The sequence below is a fragment of the Equus caballus genome, unplaced genomic scaffold (genome assembly GCF_041296265.1).
Source record: "Equus caballus isolate H_3958 breed thoroughbred unplaced genomic scaffold, TB-T2T haplotype1-0000016, whole genome shotgun sequence".
NCBI lineage: Eukaryota > Metazoa > Chordata > Mammalia > Perissodactyla > Equidae > Equus > Equus caballus.
Window position 1 is genome coordinate 8646453 of NW_027222391.1, and position 24804 is coordinate 8671256.

Below are 24804 nucleotides of genomic sequence, written 5' to 3' on the forward strand. Positions count from 1 at the left end.
TTTCGCTGGTTTGGATCCTGGGCATGGACGTGGCACCACCCCTCAGGCTGTGTTGAGGCAGCATCCCACATGCCACAACTAGAACTACCTGCAACTAAGATATACAACTATGTACCAGGGGGGATATGGGGAGATAAAGCAGAAAAAAAAAGATTGGCCACAGTTGTTAGCTCACGTGCCAGTCTTTCAGAAGAAAAAAAATAAGATTGGCCAAAGTTGTTTGCTCAGGCACCAATATTAAAGAAAAGATAATATTGCATTTAGAACCTATAAATAAAAACTGAAATGCCAGGGTTCCCATCAGACATAGATTTATGCATGATCCAGGTGAAGAATATGAGTGAAGTTACCATGCTTATATTGACAGGCTTCACAGGTGATTTTGATGTGCAAGTCTTCCTGTTTTTGCTATTTCTAGCAATCTATCTTTTCACTCTCACAGGAAATCTGGGATTGATTATATTGGTCATTAGGGATTCCCAGCTGCACAACCCTGTGTACTATTTTCTGAGTGTGTTATCATTCTTGGATGCCTGTTATTCTTCAGTTGTCACCCCAAAAATGTTGATCACTTTCCTGTCAGAGAATAACACTATTTCATTCCTTGGATGTGCAGCACAGATGTTTTTTGATGTTACTTTTGGGACCACTGAATGTTTTCTCTTGGCAGCAATGGCATATGATCGCTATGTAGCAATCTACAACCCTCTGTGGTATTCAGTTAGCATGTCACCCAGGGTCTATGTGCCATGCATCACTGCTTCCTATCTTTATGGCATTTTGAATGCTTCAGTGCACACCGGGGCCTCATTTAGCCTAACCTTCTGTGCATCCAACGAAATTAGATATTTCTTTTGTGACATCCCTCCAGTCCTCGCTATTTATTGTTCTGACACTCACACAAACCAGCTTCTAATCTCCTACTTTATGAGCATTATTGAGATAGTCACTATCATGATTGTCCTGGTTTCCTATGGTTCCATTCTCTTGGCCATTCTGAGGATGCATTCTGCTGAAGGGAGACAAAAAATCTTTTCTACATGTGGCTCTCACTTAATTGGAGTGTCCATTTACTATGGAACAGTCTTCTGCATATATGTGAGAACAAGTTCCAGTTACTCTTTGGACCAGGACATGATAGTGTCTGTGTTTTACACCATTGCCATTCCCATGCTGAATCCCATCATCTACAGTTTAAGAAACAAAGATGTAAAAGAGGCAATGAAAAGGGCTTTTGGGAAAAATTGGTTTCTCAATAAAGTATACTCTTCACATTAACCGTTACATTGAAACCAATGAAGATTACTGTTCATTGTCTCCATATCAAAAATTTACAATACAAGAATTTCTTTTACTACTTTTCTGCTCTTCTCAGAAATTTTTAAATAAAGATCATAGTCAAGCCAGTACCCATTCTTTTTTAGTGTGAAGAACACTGTCATCCATCTGCTTCACGTACACACGCACGTATATACACACATACATACATAAATATGCTAGTACTTGTTCTATTATTTTTCTGGGGCTGCCATAACAGAGTACCAAAGACTAGATTGCTGAAACAGCATAAATTTGTTTTCTCACTCTTCTGGATTCTAGGCTTTTAGAGCAGGTTGCTTATGGGATTGATTTCTCCTGTAGCCTCTCTCTCCCTGGCTTGCAGATGGTCATCTTCTTCTGTCTTCGCATGATCTTTTCTCTCTGTTTATATTTTCATCTCCTCCTTTTATAAGATAAACAATCTTATTGGATTAATGTCTATCCTAAATTCTTAATTTTTAGATAATTACCCCCTCAAAGACTCTATCTCCAAACAGTAATTTTCCAAAGTTCTAGGGGTTAAGATTCCAATATACAAATATTGGTTTATTTACACATACAAACCCAGGCATATATGTATCTAAACTTTACATTAAATTGTAAGTATTATCTTTCATCTCCATAGCACTCAAATTAGATAGGCTCCCATAGTTGCAATCGTAAATAGCTTTATAATTATGTCTGACTAGCTTGAGGAAATACCACCTAATCAATAACAAAGCCACAGCTTACCTATTCTGATACTAGTTTCCAAAGAGTCACTGGCATCTGACTCCAGTTTGAGGCACTCTTCTCCATCCTCAGATCCGTGCATTGGCGGCAATCTAATCCCAGCCTGTGGTTCAAGGATCACAGAGAATGTGTTCAAATGCCTGATCCCATTATCCTGCTGTTTGTGAGGGTGCATTTCTCCCCCTTTTATTGTTTCATTATTTCATCCAGAGCATGGACATTAACCCCAGTCTGTATTTCCTCATAGAATACAGAGATTAGGCCTTATCATTTATCAAGATTATACTTACACTCAAGAATGACAAAACACAAGCACAATTCAGAGAATAGGTACTGGCCATACCAAGAGATTGGGCTCTTCTCACAGCTCAGTTCCAGGCATCTTTATGAGTTTCCTAACAGGGCTGAACCTGACTCAGCTGAAGCTCTTTTCTTTTTTTTTTTACACCTACCAGTTTGTGATGCCCTTGATGATCCCACCTTTCCTCATTGTCCAGGCCGGAGAACAAAGTTACAGAAGAGAGTCTTTATGATGCACATTTTTAGCCTTGTTTCCAAGGGGCCTTATTTGCAGTGCAACACATATATTCTTCAAAGTGGTAGTGTTTTTCTCTTCCTTTCTTTCACCACTGTCATTGTTATTATTACCATATTTAGTAAAAGCCCATGTAATAACAACAGGGCAGTTCTAGCACATACAGTGCAACCTTAGGATATTTCCCTACAGTGGGGTTATTAGGTTCAAATAACACCTCAGCATTACACATACAGAGCACATCTTACCACAATAAAGTCCCCTCACAATTTTTCTGCATTTCCTTTCACCTGTTTGAGAGAATCTCCACACAGCTATGTACATGATTCTTTCCTTTAAATGTCTCTTGTTAGTGAGGATCTCATTGACGACCTTGTATAATAGCAATTTATCTCTATTGAATCTCCTCATATTCCATCTTCCTTAAATTTTCCCATTATGTTTATCATTATTTTACATAATATGCATTTTAATTTATATCTAATTTATTCTCTAATGTATTTTCCAGAGTCTGGAACTGTGCCTGACATGTAGTATTGCTCAATAAATATTCCCTCAATGAGTAATATTTTAGATAGCATACTGTCAAAAACAGTTTATTTCATTCACTTTAGAGATATCTGTGAAACAGAGACAGCATGTGTCATTTAAACATTTGATTTCTTTTAGAATTTCTGGTTTATTTTCCCTTTTAAGTTCTTCCTCATCTTTCCATCGGTCTAATTTGGTATTCTTTCAGATTGGTATCTGGATTTTCCAGTGTCACCATCTCAGTGGCAACCTACACCATTTACTCTCTCACACTTTCATTATCAATATTTCTGATGTTTTTTCTTATTTTTCTTTGAATTAGGAGTAGTTGAGTAATTTATTTTTCAAGGGCCAAATGAAACACTTGAGAAGTTTTTTTAATTGTCATTTATTTCAAAACAGAATGCAGTCTGTTTTATTTTCTGTATTCAGACCTTATGTTTTGCTAATATGGGCACTTTTCACGAGTCATTGTCACCTGAAAGCTAAACCTGAAAGTCAGAGGGGCTCAGTGGCAATGGCTTCTCTGCAGCAGGAGTGCAGAGAAAGCTGAGGCCAAGGCCAAGGGCCTATTGTCAGAGCCAGTGGTGGAGACTCCAAAGAGGCTGAATCACCACCCAAGGAGGACTGCATGCTGAGAATTGGCTGAGACAGGATAGGACCCTGACCCCTGGGATGGAGACCTCTGGATTGATGTCCCTGACTTCCTGGATTCCTACATTTCTTGGAACCCTCCGAAGGTGATAAAGTTGCCCATCTCCCCTGTAATGCCTAGTGATTCTCCCTCCCTCAGGGGCTATGCAGAAGCTTCTATCCTGCAAGTCAATATGTGCTTCTTCATGATAAACACCCATTTTCCCCCGGATCATTATGCCAATTAATGGAATTAAGTCACTATACAACCTAGGCAGAGAGGTGCCGGGTCTGATAAAAGAGAGGAAGAAATATGCCCCAAAGCGTTATAACATCTCACCTGCATTCCTACTTCCAGTAGGAGCTGGCAGAGCACACTGGGATGGGATCTGGAGGGTGTTTAGCCAAAGAGGCCCAAGAACAGCTGGTAAGGGACAGTATACTGACTTGGAAGCACTCCCATGGACACATACCTAACACTCTAGTAATCATCCAGGAGATGGCTCAAACTTGCTACTTGGGTGACTCCTAGAACCATTGTCATCGTGTTCTACGTAAAGAACCAAAATCTCCTAAAATGGGCAAAATAAAGGTTAATTTACAAAGTCAACATGTTTTATCTTTTTTAGTCATTCAAATATGTCACTGATTGCCTAAGGCAGAAATAAGAATGTATTACAAAGTTTATGATATGTGTAGTAGTCACAGTTCTCCAGAAAATCAGAGCCAACAGAATACATATATTAATATCTAGGAAGCGATTTATTATGCCAAATTGGCTCATGTGATTATGTCAGTCCCAAGATCTGCTGTCTGCTAGCTGGAGGCCCAGAAAACAGGTGGTATTGTTCTTGTCCAAACCCAAAGGCACAAGAATCAGGGAAGCAAATAGTGTCAAGTTCCAGTCTGAACTTGAAGGTTCAAGAACTAGAAGCAACAATGTCCAAAGATAAGAGAAAACAGAGATCCAGTGCATGTGAAGAACAAACTTGCCCTTACTCTGCCTTTTTTGCTACTCATACGCTCAATAGATTACATATCATTCACCTACATTGGTGAGAATGAACTTCTTTACTCAGTCTAGAGATTCAAATGCCAGTCTCTACCAGAAACACCTTCACAGACACACTCAGATATAATGTTTTACCAGCTATCTGAGCGTTCCTAGTTCAGTTAACTTTACACATAAATTTAACCACCATCTTAAGTAAAATCAAACTGCATGACAATGATAACGTTGTTGGAATATTCTTATACTACATGAAAGTAATAAAATGTGATTCCATGGTAGATTCTGATAAGCTGCAGATATATAAGGCAAACTCTATGGCAAAAACTAAACATATAAAAAGATAAACTGGTAATGGGAATAAATTGAATGACAAAACATTCTCAAATAATATAAAAACAGAAAAAGAGGAGAAAAGTCAGAAAAAGAGGAGAAAAGGAACTATAAATAAAGGAATAGAAAAATCTACTAAAACAGTAAATTTACATCTAACTATATTAATAATTAAATATAAATAATTTAGACATCCCAATGAAATAAAAATCAAAACTGGTATGGATGAATTTACATTTAAAAATTCTCAACAAAATACTAGCAAACTGTGTTCAGCACCACATTATAAGGATCACTCACGATGATCAAGTGGGATTTATCCCTGGGATGCAAGGATGGCTTAATATATGCAAATTAATTGGTGTGAGACCTTATCTTAATAAAATGAAAGGGAAAACAATCATATGAACATATCAATAGATGCAGAAAAAGCATTGGAGGAAATTAAACATCCATTCATGATAAAAACACTTGACAAAATACATATAGAAAGAGCATATCTCAACATAATAAAGGCCATATATGACAACCCACAGGTGACATCATACTCAGTGGAGAAAGGTTAAAGGTTTTCCTCTATTGTCTGGAAAAAAGACAAGGGTGCCCACTCTTTCAACTCCTATTCAACACAGTACTGGAAGTCCCAGCCAGAGCCTATCAGACAATAAAAGAAAAAAATAAAAAGAGTCAGATTTGAAAGAAAAAAAGTGAAATTGTCTCTATTTGAAGATGACACAATTTTATATGTGGAAAATCCTAAAGATTCCACCAAAAAACCGTTAGCCCTAATCAGTAAATGCAGTAAACTTGCAGAATACAATTTAATATTCAAAACCCAGTGGCATTTCTATTGCTAACAATGAATTACCTGAAAAAAAAAATGATCCCATTTACAATAGTATCAAAAAAATGCTGGGGAATAAATTTAACCAAGGAGCTGAAAAATCTGTACTCTGAAAACTGAGACATAGATGAAAGATATGAAAAAGACACAAATGAATAGAACGATATCCTGTATTTATGGATTGGAAGAGTTATTTATAAAATACCAAAACTACCAAAATCCAGTTATGAATCCAATATAATCTGTATTTAATTCCAATTGTAATTTTTACAGAAATGGAAAAAACAATTCAAATATATGTAAGGAACAAGAAAAGACCCCAAACAGTAAAAAAAATCCTGAGAAAGAAGAACAAAGCAGGAGATATCATACTTCCTGATTTCAAGCTATACTATAAAGCTATAACAATCAAAGCAGTATGGTACTGGCATAAAAATGGACAGATCAATAGGACAGAATTGAGAGCCAAGAAATATACCTAAATATATATGGTCAACTAATGTTTGAGAAGACAACCAAGAATAGTCAATTGAGAGAAGGTGACCTCTTTAATAAATGGTTCTGGGAAAATTGAATATTCACATGTAAAAGAATAAAACTAGACCCTTATCTTGCACCATTCACAAAAAATAACTCAAAATGGATTAAATACTCAAACATAAGAAATTAAATCATGAAACACCTAGAAGAAAATATAGGAAAAAAGCTCCTTCATATAGGTCTTGGCAATGATCTTTTTGGATCTGACACCTAAAGCACAAGCAACAACAAAAAAAATCAGATCTCTTTTTATATGATTTTTTTAGGACGTTCTCATCTTTTACAGATGGATAATATTCCATTGTATACACACCACCATTTGTTTATCCATGCATCCATCCATGCAACAGTAAATTCTTTCATGGCTATTGTAAATAATGCTACATACATGAGGGTGTAGACATCTTGTTGAGTTAGTGTTTTCATTTCCTTTGGATATATTCCCAGAAGTGGAATTAGTGGATCATATAGCAGCTCTATTTTTAATTTCTTTGAGGATTCTCTATACTGTTTTCTGTAGTGGCTGAACCAATGTATAGATTCTCTAACAGTGCACAAAAGTCCCTTTTATCCACATCTGCACCAGCATTTGTTATCACCTGTCCTTTTGATGGTGACCATTTTAACAGGCATGAGATATCTCAGTGTGGTTTTAATTTGCTCCTTCAGGGAAAGCATGCAGACCACACACTCCTCAGAATTCCCCTGCCAGTGAGAGAGAGCACAGACCCTGATGCCCAGTGGTTGGCTGAGGATTTCCTTGTTGGAGGGACTCATTCCCTTGCTCTTACAGTCTGTACATATGGTCAGAGTGGCCTTCCATGGAGGTTTGAAGGATGTGGCTGGGGCTGAGAAACTGTGCAAATTCTTACATAATAAAAACACTCAATTGGCACAACAGCCAAGTGCACCATGTGGAACTTTTTGTGCCCTGACCCAAATAAACTAATTATAAAAAAATAAAATTATTAAAATAATAAAATAATATGATTATAGATGTGATATTAAATGATTTTATGGAAATTCTATTATTTTTCTTATTGTAATAAGGCACCATGGTTATACAAAAGAAATAAATTATCGATTATAAGGATGTATAATAAAGGAGTGACAGGGTGACTAAGATTCACCTTAAATATCTATAAAATTTAAGTGCATTTGGGGGCATCGAGTGGGCAAAACGAAACAAGGTTTGGTGGATTCATGGTAGTTCTTTGTATTTTTATCTGTACTTGTGTTCTATATGAAAATTTCTGCTAAATAAATTTTAAAATGGCAAAATTTAAGCAAAAGTAAAGAAAGAGAAAGAGAGACTGAAAGAAAGAATGAGAGAAAGAAAAAAGAAACAACGGAAGGGAAGATGAAGGAAAGAGAGAAGAAAGGAAGGAAGGAAAAAGAGAGAAAGTCTGCACGGTGCTCTCTTACACATGCTCCCCTTGAGACTGTTACAATGGAATCTGAACCATGAATCCTGGGCAGAAACTCTTTCTCTCTATGTCCTTGAAGTACCACTGAGAAGCAGCACCTCTTCACTCTTCCAACACTCCCAGATAAACAACAGGCAAACTTCATTGGGGTCTAAGATATCACAAGCTTCAGGGACTAATTTTTATTTCAACAAACCTAATTCAAATAATATAATTTTGGGGCCAGCCCCAGTGGCCCAGTGGTGAAGTTTGGCATGCTCTGCTTCAGTGGCCCAAGTTCAGTTCCTGGGCACAGACCTACCCCACTCTTCAGTGGCCATGCTGTGGTGGTGGCTCATGTACAAAAAGAGGAAGATTGGCAACAGATGTTAGCCAAGGGCAAATCTTACTCAGAAAAATGAAATATAATTTTTGAATAAAATTAAATGTCTACTGCACTTTAAAAAGATGCTGAAGAAAATATTACTCATAGTGATGAGGATTTTTAGGCTGGTTAATTTTAAAACTACAGATGAGAAGCAGGCTCCAAGGAGTGGAATTTGCTTGCCCCTTTGTTGGGAAACATTTACATTTCTAAGGGAAACCTCTTTCTGTGAAGATGCCTCCTTCTCTGTGCCAGGAAGAAGGGGGATGGACTTATCTCTAGAAACTCTTAATCAATGCCAGAGGCTAGAACTTAAGTTGTTTACTGTATGGCAACCTCATGTAACTGACGCCCCCCCCCAACCCCAAATCCTCCTTTGTCTTTAGCTGAGGATAATATTCAAGCAGTGACTTCTGACATTTGCTCAATCCGGGTAATTCTTATCTAAAACTTGTGGGACCACCAAATGGCCAGACTCTATGGGCACTGATACCCTTTTAACATTTTTACATATTCTTTGTCTTGTAAAGAGATAACTCACATACCTATGCCTTAAATTTAGCCTTACTCCCCACCCAACTTTGCAGCAGAAGCAGCAGCAGCAACATGCCAGCAGCAGCTCTGCCTGCCCATGGGTTCTGCGTCCATGCCAGCAGTGGCAGCAGAAGCTCCCCATGCCAGCAGCATCACTGACTGCCCATGGGTCCTGTCCCCATGCTATTCTATTCTCTAAATAAAAGAGCACTAATGCCAGATCTTAAGAGTTTAAGAAATCTATCTTTCAACTCCTCGGCTCACCGACCCCACATCAATAGGAAGAAACATTAAATTTAATTCTTAGCAAAAAATATACAAAAATCAACCTCAATGAATTCAAAGTCTATATTCAGAGTAAAAACTTAAATATTTATTATAACTACTAGGCAAATATTTCTTATGCCATGGGTAGAGAAAGATTTATTAAACAAGTGACAAAAAGCAATAACTACAAGACATTATTTTATATTAAGGAAACATTGGTTTATAACGTTATAGAAATTTCATGTGTACGTCATTAAACATCAACTTCTGTATGGACTATACTGTGTTCACTGCCAAAAGTGTGCTTTCTATCCATCACTTATAAACACCTGCCTTTACCCCTTTCAGCCTTATTGACAAATTAGACCATGTGAAAACAAAGGAAATTTGTATATTGACAGATACTACTTAGAAGAAATGGATAAATAACTAGAAACATACAATCTACTATATCATTAAAAAAATAGAAAATCTGAACAGAATAATAATGAATGAGGAGATTATATCAGTAAACACACACCTTCCAACAAAGAAAGGCCCAGAACCAGACAACTTCATAGATCAATTCTAGTAAACAGTTTATTAAGAATTAATGCCAATTGTTCTCAAATCCTCCCAAAAAGACAATAGATAATGGTGAGGATGTGGAAAAAAAGGAACTTTTGTACACGGTTGGTGGGAATGTAAATTGGTACAGCCTATATGGAAAATAGTGTAAAGTTTCCTCAAAACACTAAAAATAAAAAATAATCCAGCAATTCTACTGAAGGAGTTGAACTCGCTGTCTTGAAGGGATATCTTCACTCTCATGTTCATTGCAGTGTTATTTACAATAGCCAAAACACAGAAATGACCTATGTGCACATCAATGGATGAATGGATAAAGAAAATGTGATATCTATATCTATATATAACAAAATGTTATTCAACCACTAGAAAGAAGGAAATCCTGCCAATTGTGACATCATGGATGAACTTTGAGGTTATTAGGCCAAAGGAAATGTCAGACTGAGAAAGACAAAACTGTACAAACTCATTTATATGTGGACCAAAAAACCCTGAATTCACAGAAATAGAGCAAATTTGTGATTACCAGCGGTGGGGGAGAGGGGATGGGAAATGGAATAAGGTGGTCAAAGCATACAAACTTCCAGTAATAACATGAGTAAATTCTGGAGATGTAATTTACAACATGGACCATAGTTAACAATACTGTCTTTAATATTTGAAAGTTGCTAACAGAGTTGACCTTAAAAGATTTCACCACACAAAAAAACTGTGACTATGTGAAGTAATGAATGTGTCAATTAACTTGTGGTATCCTTTTGCAATATATACATATACAAATCATTATATTGTACATAATAAATTTTTCAATGTTATATTTTATATTTATACATACATATATACACACAAACATATACATATGTATATATCATATATATATATATGATATAGCTGGAGGAAAAAGAAAGCTGGGGGAAAAAAGAAAGATTCCCCAAATAAGCAAAAATTCCAGTCACACAATAAGAGGAGTAGAACTTATTCTTTTTTCATATGTTTATTAATAGATAAATGGAATGGTATGTAATTTTTAATATTAATATTTTATATCAATACTATATATCATATATGGAATTTATATATTATTTATATACACAGAGAGAAAACTAAAAGTAGAAGAAAAATAACAAGTCATGATCAACTATTTCATTGAAAAGGAGAAATACACGGCCCATAAACATCCGTAAGAGTGGCCAGTAATGAGATTTCACCTCGGTTCAAGTAGAAAAAATAAAAGGCTCAGACAATACCAAATGCTGATGAATATGTTCAGGGGCATACCAATGTAGCACTGTTGATAGGAATGCACACTGATATGATCAGTTTAGTAGAGAGATTGGCACCATATGTATACCAGACATTCATATTCTGTAGAGTCCAGTTATTCTAAGTATACACCCAAAGGGAATTCATTCAGTACACTAAAGATCGTAAAAAGGAATGCTTTTTAAAAAACCATTCTTTATAGCAGAAATATGGAAATTCTAAAGATCCATTCTCAGATGTGTCAATAAATAATCCATATTTTATTCACAAAATGGAATATTTTCCAATATCCAAAATCAATAAACTCCAGCAATCCAAAATACATAGAATGAATCTTGGTGATATCACACTATAAAGTAAGTTCAAAAATGTTGCTTATGGCATAATAACTTTTTAAAAAAACATACGAAACATTAAAAAACTGAAACAAAAGATGTTTAATATGTACATTTAGATAAGATAAAACTAAATAAAACTGAGAGTAAGACGATGCTGAATGCTGGGTATAGGATGGTGGTTTCCTTTTGTGGTAGAAGTAGAAAACTGAGGCAGGGAGAGGCCACATTTCACAAGTAAACTGCTGTTAATTTCCTCTATTTTGTATCGGGTGACAGTGTCAGAGTGGCTTTTTAGACAACCAATAACCAAAATTTAAAATAAATAGAAATAAGCAAAGATTGAGCCCCCACAAATTTATATGTTTGAGGGAGACATTAAAAAAGACTCCAATAAATGTCCATGGACTGCAATTTCAAAATCACTTGATTTAAATCATTCTTTGAATGTTGAATGATTCAGTTTAATCACAATAAAATCCAATGGCAGTTGTCAACTGTTTAATGAAAAGATATTAATAAGTATTTTTTTTTATTTTTGTGGCAAGGACAAGAAAAGATAAAATAATCTTCAAGAAGCAGGAGTTTGTACAAACTTCCCCGACTGGAATTAAGGCAATATAAAATTAGTAAGAGTAATGGATAGACATAAATTTCAGAAATAGACGTTTATGCCCTGTACTCTCCAGAAGCACAGACACAGGTAATGGTCCAAGTGCTACTCTATTAGGGAGTATCATTCCAGGGAAGCAGGATTTAAGAAAGGAGGGAAGGAGGGATGGAAGAAGGGAGAGCAATAGGATATGTTACCAAAGGGTTATGTGCTAAATTCAACTGATTGCTCAACCTCAAAGAACCATCTTCTGAAACTCATATAAACTGCCCACCTTTATCAATTGGTGCCCATCTCCCATTTTTCAACATTTTCCCTTAGTAAATCATCTAGATTCTCAGGCTTTGTGTGCTCTGACACATTATCCCTGTAGAAAGAGGTCAGAAACACAGAGCACAAACAGGGTGTGCCTTTGAGCTGGTCAGCACAGCGGCTGGCTTGAGGTGAGCATGTAATGAAAGCCTCTGGTGACCAACAGGCTGAGAGAATCACAGGCTGGAGCATTAGAGGGGCTGATTCTCTCTTCCCCTTGACTAACTCATACTCGTCTTTACAGATCATAAGCACATACCAAGTACCAGATAAACTTTGATATGCTGCAGCAAAAGTACCATATTCAGCGAGGCATCTGCAATTGATGCCACTACTGACTTAAATTTTCATCGCTGTACTGCCACACATGAGGATCAGTTGACTTTGTGGGATGGCTATACAGGTAAATTGAGCAGGACCTTGGTGGAGACCAATATCCCTACATTCTTGATGAGCATGTTTACCTTGGTAATTCCTTCTAGGTTGCAGTATCACTTCCAATTTTACTAACCTACCTACAGGAGTGTAATTTGGGGACTTCTACTTTCTTCTCCTTACCAGGATAACCCTAACTCCACGGCTCACAGAATCAAAGGTGAACACTGCAGTTGTTAAGTCTGTCTATCCCCATTTTACTTTTGTGTCATGAAAAGAACCACTGGCCCACTGGGAGACGGATTAGAGTCCACACTTCATTTATCATCTTGGTCTCCAAATGTTCCTATTCTAACCAGAGGACAATGATAGTGTTTCAAATCCCTGACATCAATGTCAGTTCAGATATTACAGCTAATAATATCAGGTAAGTTCAGATACTCCTGCTTCCCCAGTGAAGTAACTCTAAAAAGCAGCTACAGGAACAGTAGCGGAATGAGTTGAGAAATATTTACTATTTATGTATTTGGTGATGTCAAAGTGCTTCCTGGAAGAAACCTTGAAATGATGCAATCTGGATCTGTGAACAGTCTTAGATCTCTAGCCTGGATGAGAGACTGTGGTTTTCAACTTTGGTTGATGTCAGCCTTCTGCCTGACAGATGTATAGGTTTTCATTTGTTTGTTTTTGGCTATTCTTGTCAAGCAAGACTCATGTGGGCTGTACATCTGTCTTGCTTTGATGTATATTGTGGCCTATTAGCTGTCACTATAAATCCTGGTTGGGCTTGATCCCCTAGTTATCATTTAGTTCTTAACTCTCATTTGGGTAGTCACACCTATCTTCCCACTGCCACTTGCTCTGGCATCCTGGGATACCATTATGCCTACAGACACTGTGGCATTTACCCACCCCACTGTTAACTCTGTCTGCAGAAAACTGCAAGCATCGAGCTTCTCAAAGATGGGATTATTGCTTCATCAGAACCTTCCTAATGGCCATGGTGAAGAAGGGGCCCTCTGCGCTCTTCTAAGGTGCACAATTGGTGGTGGGTGCTTGGATATTATGTGACTTATCTGATAGAATGTCCGCAGCAACCTGAGCCTTCTGACCTTGACCTTATGCTCTCCCAAGGCAGTTATGGCATCTCTATAACATTTACTTTGTCACTGTTATTTCCAACCTTTTAGTACTTTCTGGGTTCACATCAAAATGTAGTATCCTGGGTCATGATGAGCGAACCACATAAATAATTTTCCCCTAAAGATACAAATGCTATGGCTCCTCCAAGGCCAGCTTGGTCAAGAAATACTGTTACATGTAGTACTCAGGTTTCTGATAGTACATTCCAGCCAAGGCTAGATACCTCCTCCCAGACCAGAGATTATACTCTGATCCCTGCTATCATTCTCGAGCTAAGAGCAATAACGGGAGGGGGTGTCTTCAGAAAAGCAGTTATCCATGTTGGAGCAACTCATCTCAGGTCATGTATTAGATAAGCAAAGAGAGACTCCTTTCTTTGTGCAGCTCCACATCCTTACAATTACATCCTGGATCTGAGTTTTGGCATAGTCTCTCTTTTGCTTGAAGATGAGAGTCTCTCTATGGCTGACACAGTGACCCCTGGGTTTTTCAGAATGTCTTCTGCTGGCAATTGAATACTCTGAACTTTACATTTTCCTTTTTTAATACAGTCATGTGCCACATAATGACATTTTGATCAAGAACGGACCCCATATGCAATGGTGTTTCCATAAGATCAGTACCATATAGCCTAGGTATGTAGTAGGCTATACCATCTACTTTTGCATAAGTACATTCTATGATGTTTGCACAATGAAAAAATCAGCTAAAGATGCATTTCTCAGAATATGCCCTTGTCATTAAGTGACACGTAACTGTATTCAATGATTTTTGACAAGAGCCAAATTACTGTAAAATTCCTAAATTTTTCATTGTCAAATCCCATTCAAGTGCTACACCTACCACATATTCAAAATAAATTTGACAAATCAATAAGGGAACATCAGACACACCATAGTTGACATAGTAACACACTAGAATAATGCATTTCTCAAAGAGGAAATGAAAATGTGAAGTAAATAGATAAAACGTTGTTCAACCTCAGAAATTAGGGAAATAAAAATTTAAATCATAATGAGATACCACCAAACACATCCAACTGTAAAAAAAAAAAAAGAAAAACAAAGAAAAACAAATAAATCAAGACTCACAATATCATGAGCTATCCAGGAATCCACAAAATCTCACAATGGATGGTAAGTGGATAAACTGATGGGACCTATTTTAAAAACAATTCAGCATAACGTAGGAAAATTAAATTCATGAGTAACCCGAGCCCAAAACTTGACTTCTGATTATAAATAATAAAAATCTTGTGCTCATCAACTCCAGGAAATTAAAGTGAGACTCTTCCTGGGATTATTGTTCATAATAATCCCAATCTGGAAAAAGACAACTCTTCCATGCATTACTCTATGATCATATTTATTTGTTACATATAGATGCTCTGGAGAGAGGGTGCCACATAGGCCCAAAAAGAAGTGAGCAGGGTTTTGCCAACTCTCCCCAGATATTTCCTGGATGTGTCCTAAACTATAGCTATTTATGGCCCTACACGTAGATGGATAGACATTTACAAGAAATAAAACAAAATTTAGGAAAATATTGCTCTTGAGGGTAGCTTAGAACTCAGTTCTCCTCTGACTTCCCTATTTCAACAAAAAAGAAGAGCAGTGGGTTGGCTCAGTCAGGGAAATTAGTTGGGTCATGAATATAGAAGGCAGGTCTTTAGTTGTGTCCAGGGGGGTTGCTAAATCCTTGCAATTCCATCTGTACTGTTTTTTGACTTTGTTTCCAAAATTAGTGCAGGAGATAGGCCAGGGCATTTTCTTTTAGTAAATGTCCTGTCTGGAAATGCATGAGGTAGTCAGACATTTATGACCAATGCATGAATGCAGAAAGAAACACATTTCACTCCACCTCATGTCATAAAACAGGATCACACAGGTAGGCTTTCATGGGGTGTTCCCTCAGATTTTGCTTTTTATTATGAGGAGAAACTACAGCTGTGACATAACAAATTGACCTAATGACTCAATGAAATGTTCGAAATCCAAGTGTCAATACAAAAAGATCTTTACTTCCATTTTTTCTGGAGAAGATTTCCTTACTTTCTCCCAGGGTGTGTGCCTTCCTTGGGCCACATTTCCTCATTCTCAGGGGAAATCTGTGAAATGCTGAGCTTGACTGCGAATTTAGGCAGAAGGGAAATAGAGGGAACCCAGGGTGATGAGAGAAGGTCTGCTGTCGGGTTCAGAGCTTTAAGCAACTAAATTGGGAATTGGAGAAAAACAACCCAAAATATCATAGTATTTAATAAGAATCTTTTTGCCTGGCATTAAGCACGGTGCATATTACAATCAGAGAGGCTGTCTATGTGGGGCTCTGTGTCTTTGGATCAGCATCCGCATGTCTTAAGTCCACCATGCCTCAGCACTCTGATGCCTCCATACCATTGAAAGTGAATATATCAGTCATATACCACAGCCTTTAAGACAGGGAAAGGACTTAAGAAATAAAAAGTCGGATGGCTTCCATCTTTTCTTTTTGTACAAATGTAGTACAATTGAATAAAATAATTGGGTAGAAGATTGCCTGAGAGTTTCTTCTGCAGTTTCTTTAAATGCTCACATATTAAATTGTTAAGAAGCAAAGAGAGACTAGAAGTAACAGCAGTTCCTTCACCTTCTAGATTTGGTAGGTGTCCACATAACACTTCTGAATCAATATTGGCTTTTTTGCACATACTATGATATCTCTTATATAGATATACTTGTATTTGTATACATTCTAAAATGTGTTGAGAGATTCTGTGGAGTCTTCTGTTAATGAATATGTATTTAATGAAATTGGTAAACAGAAGTTGAATAGCATTCCCAAGGGCCTGGAAGTCTAGATAAATTTTAAGAATCTTTGAATCACTTTTTTTCTCTTACATCAGTGGAGATGGTATTTTCACTAACAAGGACAGCAAAGCACTAATCACAGGTAAATAAGTGCTCCAAGCACGGAAAGGCCTTAATTGGAAGAGCAGTCAAGGGCTCATTAAATCAGCCTTCTGGGATTGTGGTGAGTAACTTTAATGAGTTTGGCTAAGTCAAGCACCCACAGAGCTTTCTTAAACAGCCTTCCAATTAATAAGAGTTAAAACTATATCCTTCCCCTTTGGAATATGTATTTAATTAGATCCTGAATCCGTTAAAGGAATTGAGGGAAATTCTCAGGCATCAGTAAAGACCTATTATTAGCAAAATCAAAGGAGACCAAGTTGTGTGGTTGCCATGAGAACACCCGGCACAGAACTGAGCCTCATGGCTGTAAAGTGCCCTCTCTCTGAGCCACACACCAGTTTAACTGCCTTCAGCCTATGCTTGGTGTACAATTGTCACCTGTGATATGATAAGCTTTTAACAGTAGAACACTGTCATCTGCTGTCTGCATATAAAGGCATGAAGCCAAGAAGGGGTTAATTCAACTCACAAATGAAAAATTAGACTTATCTGCCAGTAGTAAATAAAAACACAAATTTTTGCTTCAAAATCTAATCACTATATCATTAATTGTAATGAATCTGGTACAAAGAAAGTATAGTAAAAATCTGCCAGCTAGAAATATGCCTACAGAATGTCTTTCATCATCTCACTTTATAGTGGGTCATGATGTATCCATGAAGGGAGATTTCTTTTGGACAGTCTTTAAGACTACCAAGAGTCCAACTAGATAATTATCCTCAATTTCATAGCAGCTTATCAATCTTATCAATAGACACAAGGTATATCCTTCAAATTCAGACTACTTTATAAAAAAGAATAAAGGCAATACCATGAAATATTTACAATATACAGATAAGAAGGGATAATATAACACACATTTAGACACCTAGCCCCTAGCTTAATCTTATTTAAAATTATATATTTGTCTATAACTCTTCTTTAAAAGAAATATAAAATACGGTTAGAAACGTGGCCGTTGTGCCTTTCCTAATCTCATCCCTGGTCTTCCCCCTTCTCCAGCTGTAGCAGTAATCAGTAACCTAAAGTCAACGTTAGTCAACCCCTTGTGTGGTGAATACTATGGTTTTTTTTTATTTTTATTTTTTTCAGATGTACATCATATTTCAAATTCTGGATACATTACATCATGTTCACCACTGAAGACTAATTATAGTGCATCTCCTCACATGTGACCCAAATCACCCCTTTTGCCCTCCCCCCTTCCCCCTTCCCCAGTGTACTCAAGTTCCATTTCACCATTCTTCTGTTTGGAATACCACAAAAATGATTCCCCATACTCCTTGCTTCCTCCGTCCTCTGCAAGTGTTAGCTCTTGGGCCAGTTTGAGGTCTGCTACAGTGATTTGAGATGTGGAAGAGGAACGGAAGTCACTGCTGTCTCCATTTGACAGTTGGAACCAGGAATCAACATTTCGGAAGTGGGAGCAGCCACGTTCCCTGCAGCAGCTTTCCAGAATCCATTGTCTTCTTTCCTGTAGAGGATGCCCCAGTTGGGGGGTCACTTCTGAATTACACCAGAACAGAGGCTGCAGCGTGCAGGTGATCCCTATATGACCAGCATTAAGTTCCTTCACTAAAATCCTTCCTGTTTAGTTTCTTTCACTGACCATGAGATAGGAAAAAATGGATAGTTTTGTATTTGGTTAAAAAATGTATAAATCCACAATGATTACTTATTACCTGAAATAGTTTAATATTTTAAACATATGATATATCATGCATATTATTATGAAGCTGGCACTTACACACAATTTTTAATGTTGTAGATATAGGAGGAGAGATGCAGTTATGCATCATGCATTTGATTTACAGAATTATCCTTCATTTTATAAATTTCTACATTCATGTGTTTATCAATTCCTGTGTCAAAATAAAATTGGATTGGGTCTGTAAGTGTTAGAAAAATCTGCATATCTTGCGTTATTATTGAAGTGAAATATCTTTAAATGCACATATTTTTCTTTTAACTGAAAAATGATTTTTTTATTGAGGTCATAATAGTTTATGACATTGCGAAATTTCAGTTGTACCTTATTATTTGTCAGTCGCCATATAAGTGTGCCCCTTCATCCTTGTACCCACCCCCACTCCCTTCCCCTGGCAATGACTAAATTGTTCTCTTTTTCTGTGTGTTTATCTTCCACATATGAGTGAAATCACACACTTTTAAATGCATATGTTTAAGCTTAATCTTTTGTGAGTTGTCCATAAACTGACAAATGATTTCTAGTGTAAAGTTACAATATTGATGTTAAATTTTAAGGATGATCTTGTCACATTAAAAAGAACCTCTGATAGGTTTTATTGCATTTTTATGTACATAATTATGTACATAATTATATGATCTTCAAATGAAATTTTTTTAATTTCAAAAAATTGTCTATTTATTTTTGTTGTTTTGCTGCATTGTTTTGCACCTCATTACAATGTTAAATTAAAAATGTTCAAACCAAACAACTGTCATAATCTTTATTTTAATTGAAATTTGGGAGTATTAAAGCCTACAAATTGCATTTCATGTGTATATTACATATCATGTTTATATTACATTATTACATATATATACATATTACATTTATGTTTATGCCTATACATATATATTTATATATATATAATTTTTATTAGTTTCAGGAAGTTTGCTTCTATTCTCAGGTTACTAAGAGGTTGTTTATTTTTTCGTTAATATTGTAATGTGGAGTTGAATTTTGGTGAACACATTTTTCTGTCTTGTACGCTTCTCATCAGATAATCTGCAAATATGATATATTAAATTAAAAGGAATTCTGAGGCTCCAAGTCAATTCAATAAAAATACCAGGATGGCCATATTAAAAAATAAATCTTGAAACTAACCATACTCTACACTTAAAAAATATTTCAAGATGATTATGTATCTAAATCTCAGAGCTAAAATTGTGTGACTTCTAAAAATTAAATCACAACTGGAATAGACAAAGATTTCTTAGGACAGCAAAAGAACTAATCATAAAAGAAAAAATAATCATAAATAAAATTACTAAAAATTTAAAATTCAAGAGACCCCACAGAATAAATGAATAGACAATCTGCAGGCTGAGGAGCAAGTACTCACCGTATATATATATATATGACAAAGGGCTCGTATCCAAATCATATTAAAAATCCCTAAAAATCAACAAAAAAACATTAACAACTCAAAAAATGAGAAAGGTTTGAGCATTACAAAAGAAGACATGCATGTGGATGGCCAAGAAGTAAATGGCAAGGTGTTCAAGAGCATTAGTCATTGGAAAGTGCATATTGCTCTATTCCAGGTACCAGAATATCTAAAAAATACTGGAAACTTTAAATATTTACAAGGATCTAGAGCAAGTGGGATAGTCATATGTGGTTGATGCAACCCTCCTATGATCCACCAATTTTATTTTTAAGTATTTACCCAATACAAATGTATACATATGTCTACAAAAATATTTATAGAAGAATGTACATAATAAGCCCTATTCATAAGAATCCCAATCAAAATTTCTATAACATACATACATACGCACACACACATATACACATATAAATAATGCATTATATATTCATACTGCTTGTTTGTATTATATAAAATGAAAGTAATAATTTATATAATATATAAATAATACTGCATTACTACATAATAATAAAAAATGTTATAATATATAAAACTATATACATCAATTTATAAGTAGAAAAATCAGTGAATTAATAGGAAGGCACATTAAGGAATGTTCTGGGACAATGAAAATTGTATCTTCTTATGATGGTGGTTATACAGGTGTACACAATTGTGCAAATTAAAGAAACCATGAAACTGTGAAATAATCAACTTTCAAAAGGAAATTCTGACACTGAAACAACTTGCTAGAAATCTTAATATGCTATGCCAGGTTTTTTTTCTTAATTATAATATGGCTGAATACTATTTATTTGTATAGATTTTTCATATATGTTCACAATGATATTTGTTTATTAAATTCTTATACTGTTAATGCATAATTGTGTATTGAGATTATTACAGATATAGTAAATGAATTGCGTAGTATTTTTCCTCCTCCTGCTACTCTTCAAAAAACATAAATTTACCTAGATAATAATTGTTTCTTTGATTTTTATTAAGGACAGATTGTAAACCACCTAGACTTCATGTTTGCTAGAGTGATATAGTTTTAATTATCACTTCAATTTTTAAAAAAATGATTAGTTTGGAGTGACATCAGCAAAAAAAGCAGACTAGGAAGTGCACCTGTCTTGATCCTTCATGGAGACATCCAAAAACAACCCAAAAATTGGAGGCTGGGAAACTAGCCAAAGGCATACAGGAAGCAAGCAAATATCCAATCTGGAAAAAGCCACATTCAAAATGGTAGAAAATTTTGTGGCATTTTTTCCTCACCCTTGCCCCACACCCTCCTGCAAGTGGCCTGGTCTGGATGAGGAGGCGGTGACAACCCAGTCCTGAGTTCCCTTTCTCAATCCAGAGGGAGTAAATCTGACCTTATTGTCAACACTCTAACTTGTCTGGGGGCTAATGAAGAACTGGCCTCTGTCATCTAACTCAGGTCTCAGGCAGGAAGAAATAGCTGCCACTCCTCATGAAACCTGGATGGAGACTAATTTGTAAACACTTAGGACAATAGATTATGGGAGAAACACAATACACCAGCTAAGGCATCAGCCCAGTTCCCAATTTCCTCCTTCATTCTGGAGGCAGTGGAGGAGACATTATTTAGAATATTCTAAACTCTCAGGGGCTACATAAGGTCCTCGTCTGTTTTGCCTAACTGGGATATAAGGGAAAAGCAGCAGACACTTAAAAAATTGCAGGGAGACTGAACCACAGATGACTAGAGTGAGAGATTATGGGTGGAGACACACAATAGACCATCAAAGACCCCAAGGAGGGAACTCTTTGGGAAATTAAGACATTTAAAAGAAGTTGTGTACAAGGGTTCCCTTCTCTCCACATCCTCTCCAACATTTGCTGTTTCCTATCTTGTTAATTATAGCCATTCTGACAGTGGTGAAGTGATATCTCATTGTAGTTTTGATTTGCATTTCCCTGATAGCTAATGATGTTGACCATCTTTTCATATGCCTGTTGGCCATCTGTATATCTTCTTTGGAGAAACCTCTGTTCAGATCCTTTGCCCATATTTTAAATTGGACTGTTTTTTGTTGTTGTTGTTGAGCTGTACAAGTTCTTTGTTTGTTTTGGATATTAACCCCTTATCTGATATATGGTTTGCAAATATCTTCTCCCTGCTATTAGGTTGTCTTTTCATTTTGTTGATAGTTTCCTTTGCTGTGCAGAAGCTTTTTAAGTTTGATGTAGTTTCATTTGTTCATTTTTTCTTTTGTTTCCCTTGCCCGGTCAGACATGATACTTGAAAATATGCTGCTAAACTGGTACAGCCACTATGAAAAGTGGTAGGGAGTATCCTCAGAAAATTAAGAATCGATATACCATATGATCCAGCTTTCCCAATGCTGGGTATTTATCCAAAGAACTTGAAAACACAAAGGCATAAAGATACTTGCACCCCTATGTTCATTGCAGCATTGTTCCCAATAGCCAAGACTTGGAAGCAACCTAGGTGTCCATCAAGGGACAAATGGATAAAGAAGACGTGGTATTTATACATGATGGAATACTGCTCAGCCATAAGAAATGATGAAATCTGGCCATTTCTGACAACATGGATGGACTTTGAGGGTATTATACTGAGTGAAATAAGTCAGAAGGATAAAGTCAAATACCGTATGATCTCACTCATAAGTAAAAGGTAAAAACAATGACAACAAACACATAGCATTGGAGATTGGATTGGTGGCTACCATAGAGGAAGGGGGGAGGGCAAAAGGGGTGATTAGGCTCACATGTGAGGGGATAGACTATAATTAGTTTTTGGGTGCTGAACATGATGTAATCTACATAGAATTTGAAATATACTATTATGCACATCCCAAGCTATAAAATGTTATAATCCAGTTACTGCAATTAAAAAATAAATAAAATTTTAAAGAATTAATAAATAAAAGAAGTTGCGTATATGGGAAAATCTAAAAAGCCACACACAGGTCCAGATAAGCTGCATGCTGAGCAAAAGATTGAGCGGACCTTAAGCTTTCTCCTCAGGTCGATTCTAAGGTGCAGAATCAAGGCCCAGCCGATTAGTGGAGGACGTCCCTGGCACAGAACCAGTCTACAAACACTAGGCGAGATGGGTGTTTTTCAAATGCCCAATTTTTCCTGAAAATAATCACAAAGCGTACAAAAAAAACAATAAGTGACAGATAATTCACTCAAAAGAACAAATAAATACTCAGAAACCATCACCAACAAAAGATAATTATGAAACTTACTATACAAAGACCTTAACCACTGTCATACTAATGCTCAATGAGCTAAGGAAAGCAAAGAACCATAGGAAATTAAAAAAGCAACACATGAACAAAATTATCATATCAATAAAGAGGTAGAAATTATAATAAGTAATGAAACAGAGTATCTGGAAATGACAAGTAGAATGAAAAAATTGGACAATTGAGTATAGGGTCTCAGTGGTCAATTGAGCAGTGCTAAGAAGAAATAATAGCCCTAAATGGAGTCACTTATGCTAAATCCTACCAAGATCTAATCTAATTGCAGCTTCAGCCTCTCCCAGGAGTAGAATCAGTAACTCACTGTCTGGAATATCCTGATCAACCCTACTGAGGATATCTGCCTGATGAGATGTCCAGCCTTGCACTAAGGAAAGGGGACCTAGCCTAAAACAATCCACTCTTTTTACTTTGCCCCAGTCCCTTTCGGCCTATAAAACCTTCCATTTTGCACAGTTCCTCGTAGCTCTGTTATACTTGCTGCATGGATGCTGTCTGATTCATGAGTTGGTGAACAAAGCCAATCAGATCTTTAAATTTGCTTGATTGAATTTTTGTTTTTTAACAGATTTGGTGGTAGTGACTGTATCTGAAGTAAATTTTTGAAGATATTGGAGGACAACAGGAAACATGGACAGTACTGTCTGAACCCATTGATTTCACTTTCTCAGCATTCTGAGGGGCCACGTTACCCATGTTTCTCTGAACTTTCCAATCCAGGGTTTAGTAGGTCAGCTTGACTTGGCAGACAATTCCATCTGATACACAAGTCTCTCTTTTGTTCAGTCTGCAATTCCCCACTTGCTTGAAATCCCTTTCCCATGTTCCAGTCTGCAGTCCTCATTTACTGGGGTTTTCTGGTTCAGTCCTTTTATCAGTTTCAGTCCTCAGCCCCCATTTTCTCATGTCTGCTGATGCATGCTGGTAATTGCTCGTAGGAGACATGGCCTTCTATTGGATAGTTAATAGTATCATTTCTCTGATTACCTATGGTGTGTTAAGGTGCACATATTTGTTTTTCTGGTATTGTGTAGATAAATGCTAATTGCTTATTGAAATCTCATAAGTCAGAAATTTGCAAAAATTGGTAGGCATAGGTCAAGCACTTAAAAACTGTTAGAGCACTCACCACCAAACCCAAAGACTTTTGGGATAGGAGCCCATGGCATATCCCTTTTACTTACTAGTTTGACTCTCAGAAACCCAAAGAGCTAGTTAAAAGAAATGAGACACTTTACATCCAAAGAGTTGAGCACGTTAGCCCCTGGCATATCTGCTTATTTAATGTTTAAGAACCACAGTCATGGGAGCTATAGATATTTATAGGAATGGCAAAATCTTACCAAAGACAACCTAGGATTACCATGGCCTTTATGGGGAACCTTCTAGTTAGACATACACCTCATTTAAGAAGTGTGCTCAAGAGCAAGGGATCCAAAGTTGAATAAACAGAATGGGATGCCTACCTTTATTAGTATTCAGAAACTTCCAAAAGACTTTAAAATTCTGAAATAGCTTTATTAAATACCTCAATACAAAATCCCAGTGAAAAATTGAAGACACGAGTTACCCAAAATGATAGATAATGAGACTAATGTGACTCTTGCTGCTCCTCTCTATCCTCCTTTACTTACGTACTCATATTGTACTAACTCTCCAGCTGAACTACCTTTCCACTCTGAGGAGACTATTGAAAAGTTACCTTTTGAGATGAAACTGCCTGAGGTTGCAGACGATCCTCCTCAGGCATCTTTTACTCCTCGGTCAAAGGCTGAACTAAGCACTTCA

At 36.5% G+C, this 24804-nt stretch overlaps 1 protein-coding gene across 1 annotated transcript; it reads left to right on the forward strand.

Moving 5' to 3' along the window:
- The first annotated feature begins 285 nt into the window (after positions 1-285).
- On the forward strand, positions 286-1278 carry LOC138922891 (olfactory receptor 5T1-like). The gene has a single exon (XM_070259330.1). It carries the CDS (start codon positions 286-288, stop codon positions 1276-1278), a length of 993 nt encoding a protein of 330 aa, XP_070115431.1.
- Positions 1279-24804: the final 23526 nt, after the last annotated feature.

Coding starts and splice junctions, on each gene's coding strand:
- LOC138922891 (XM_070259330.1), top strand. CDS start 286: ATGCCAGGGTTCCCATCAGACATAGATTTATGCATGATCCAGGTGAAG.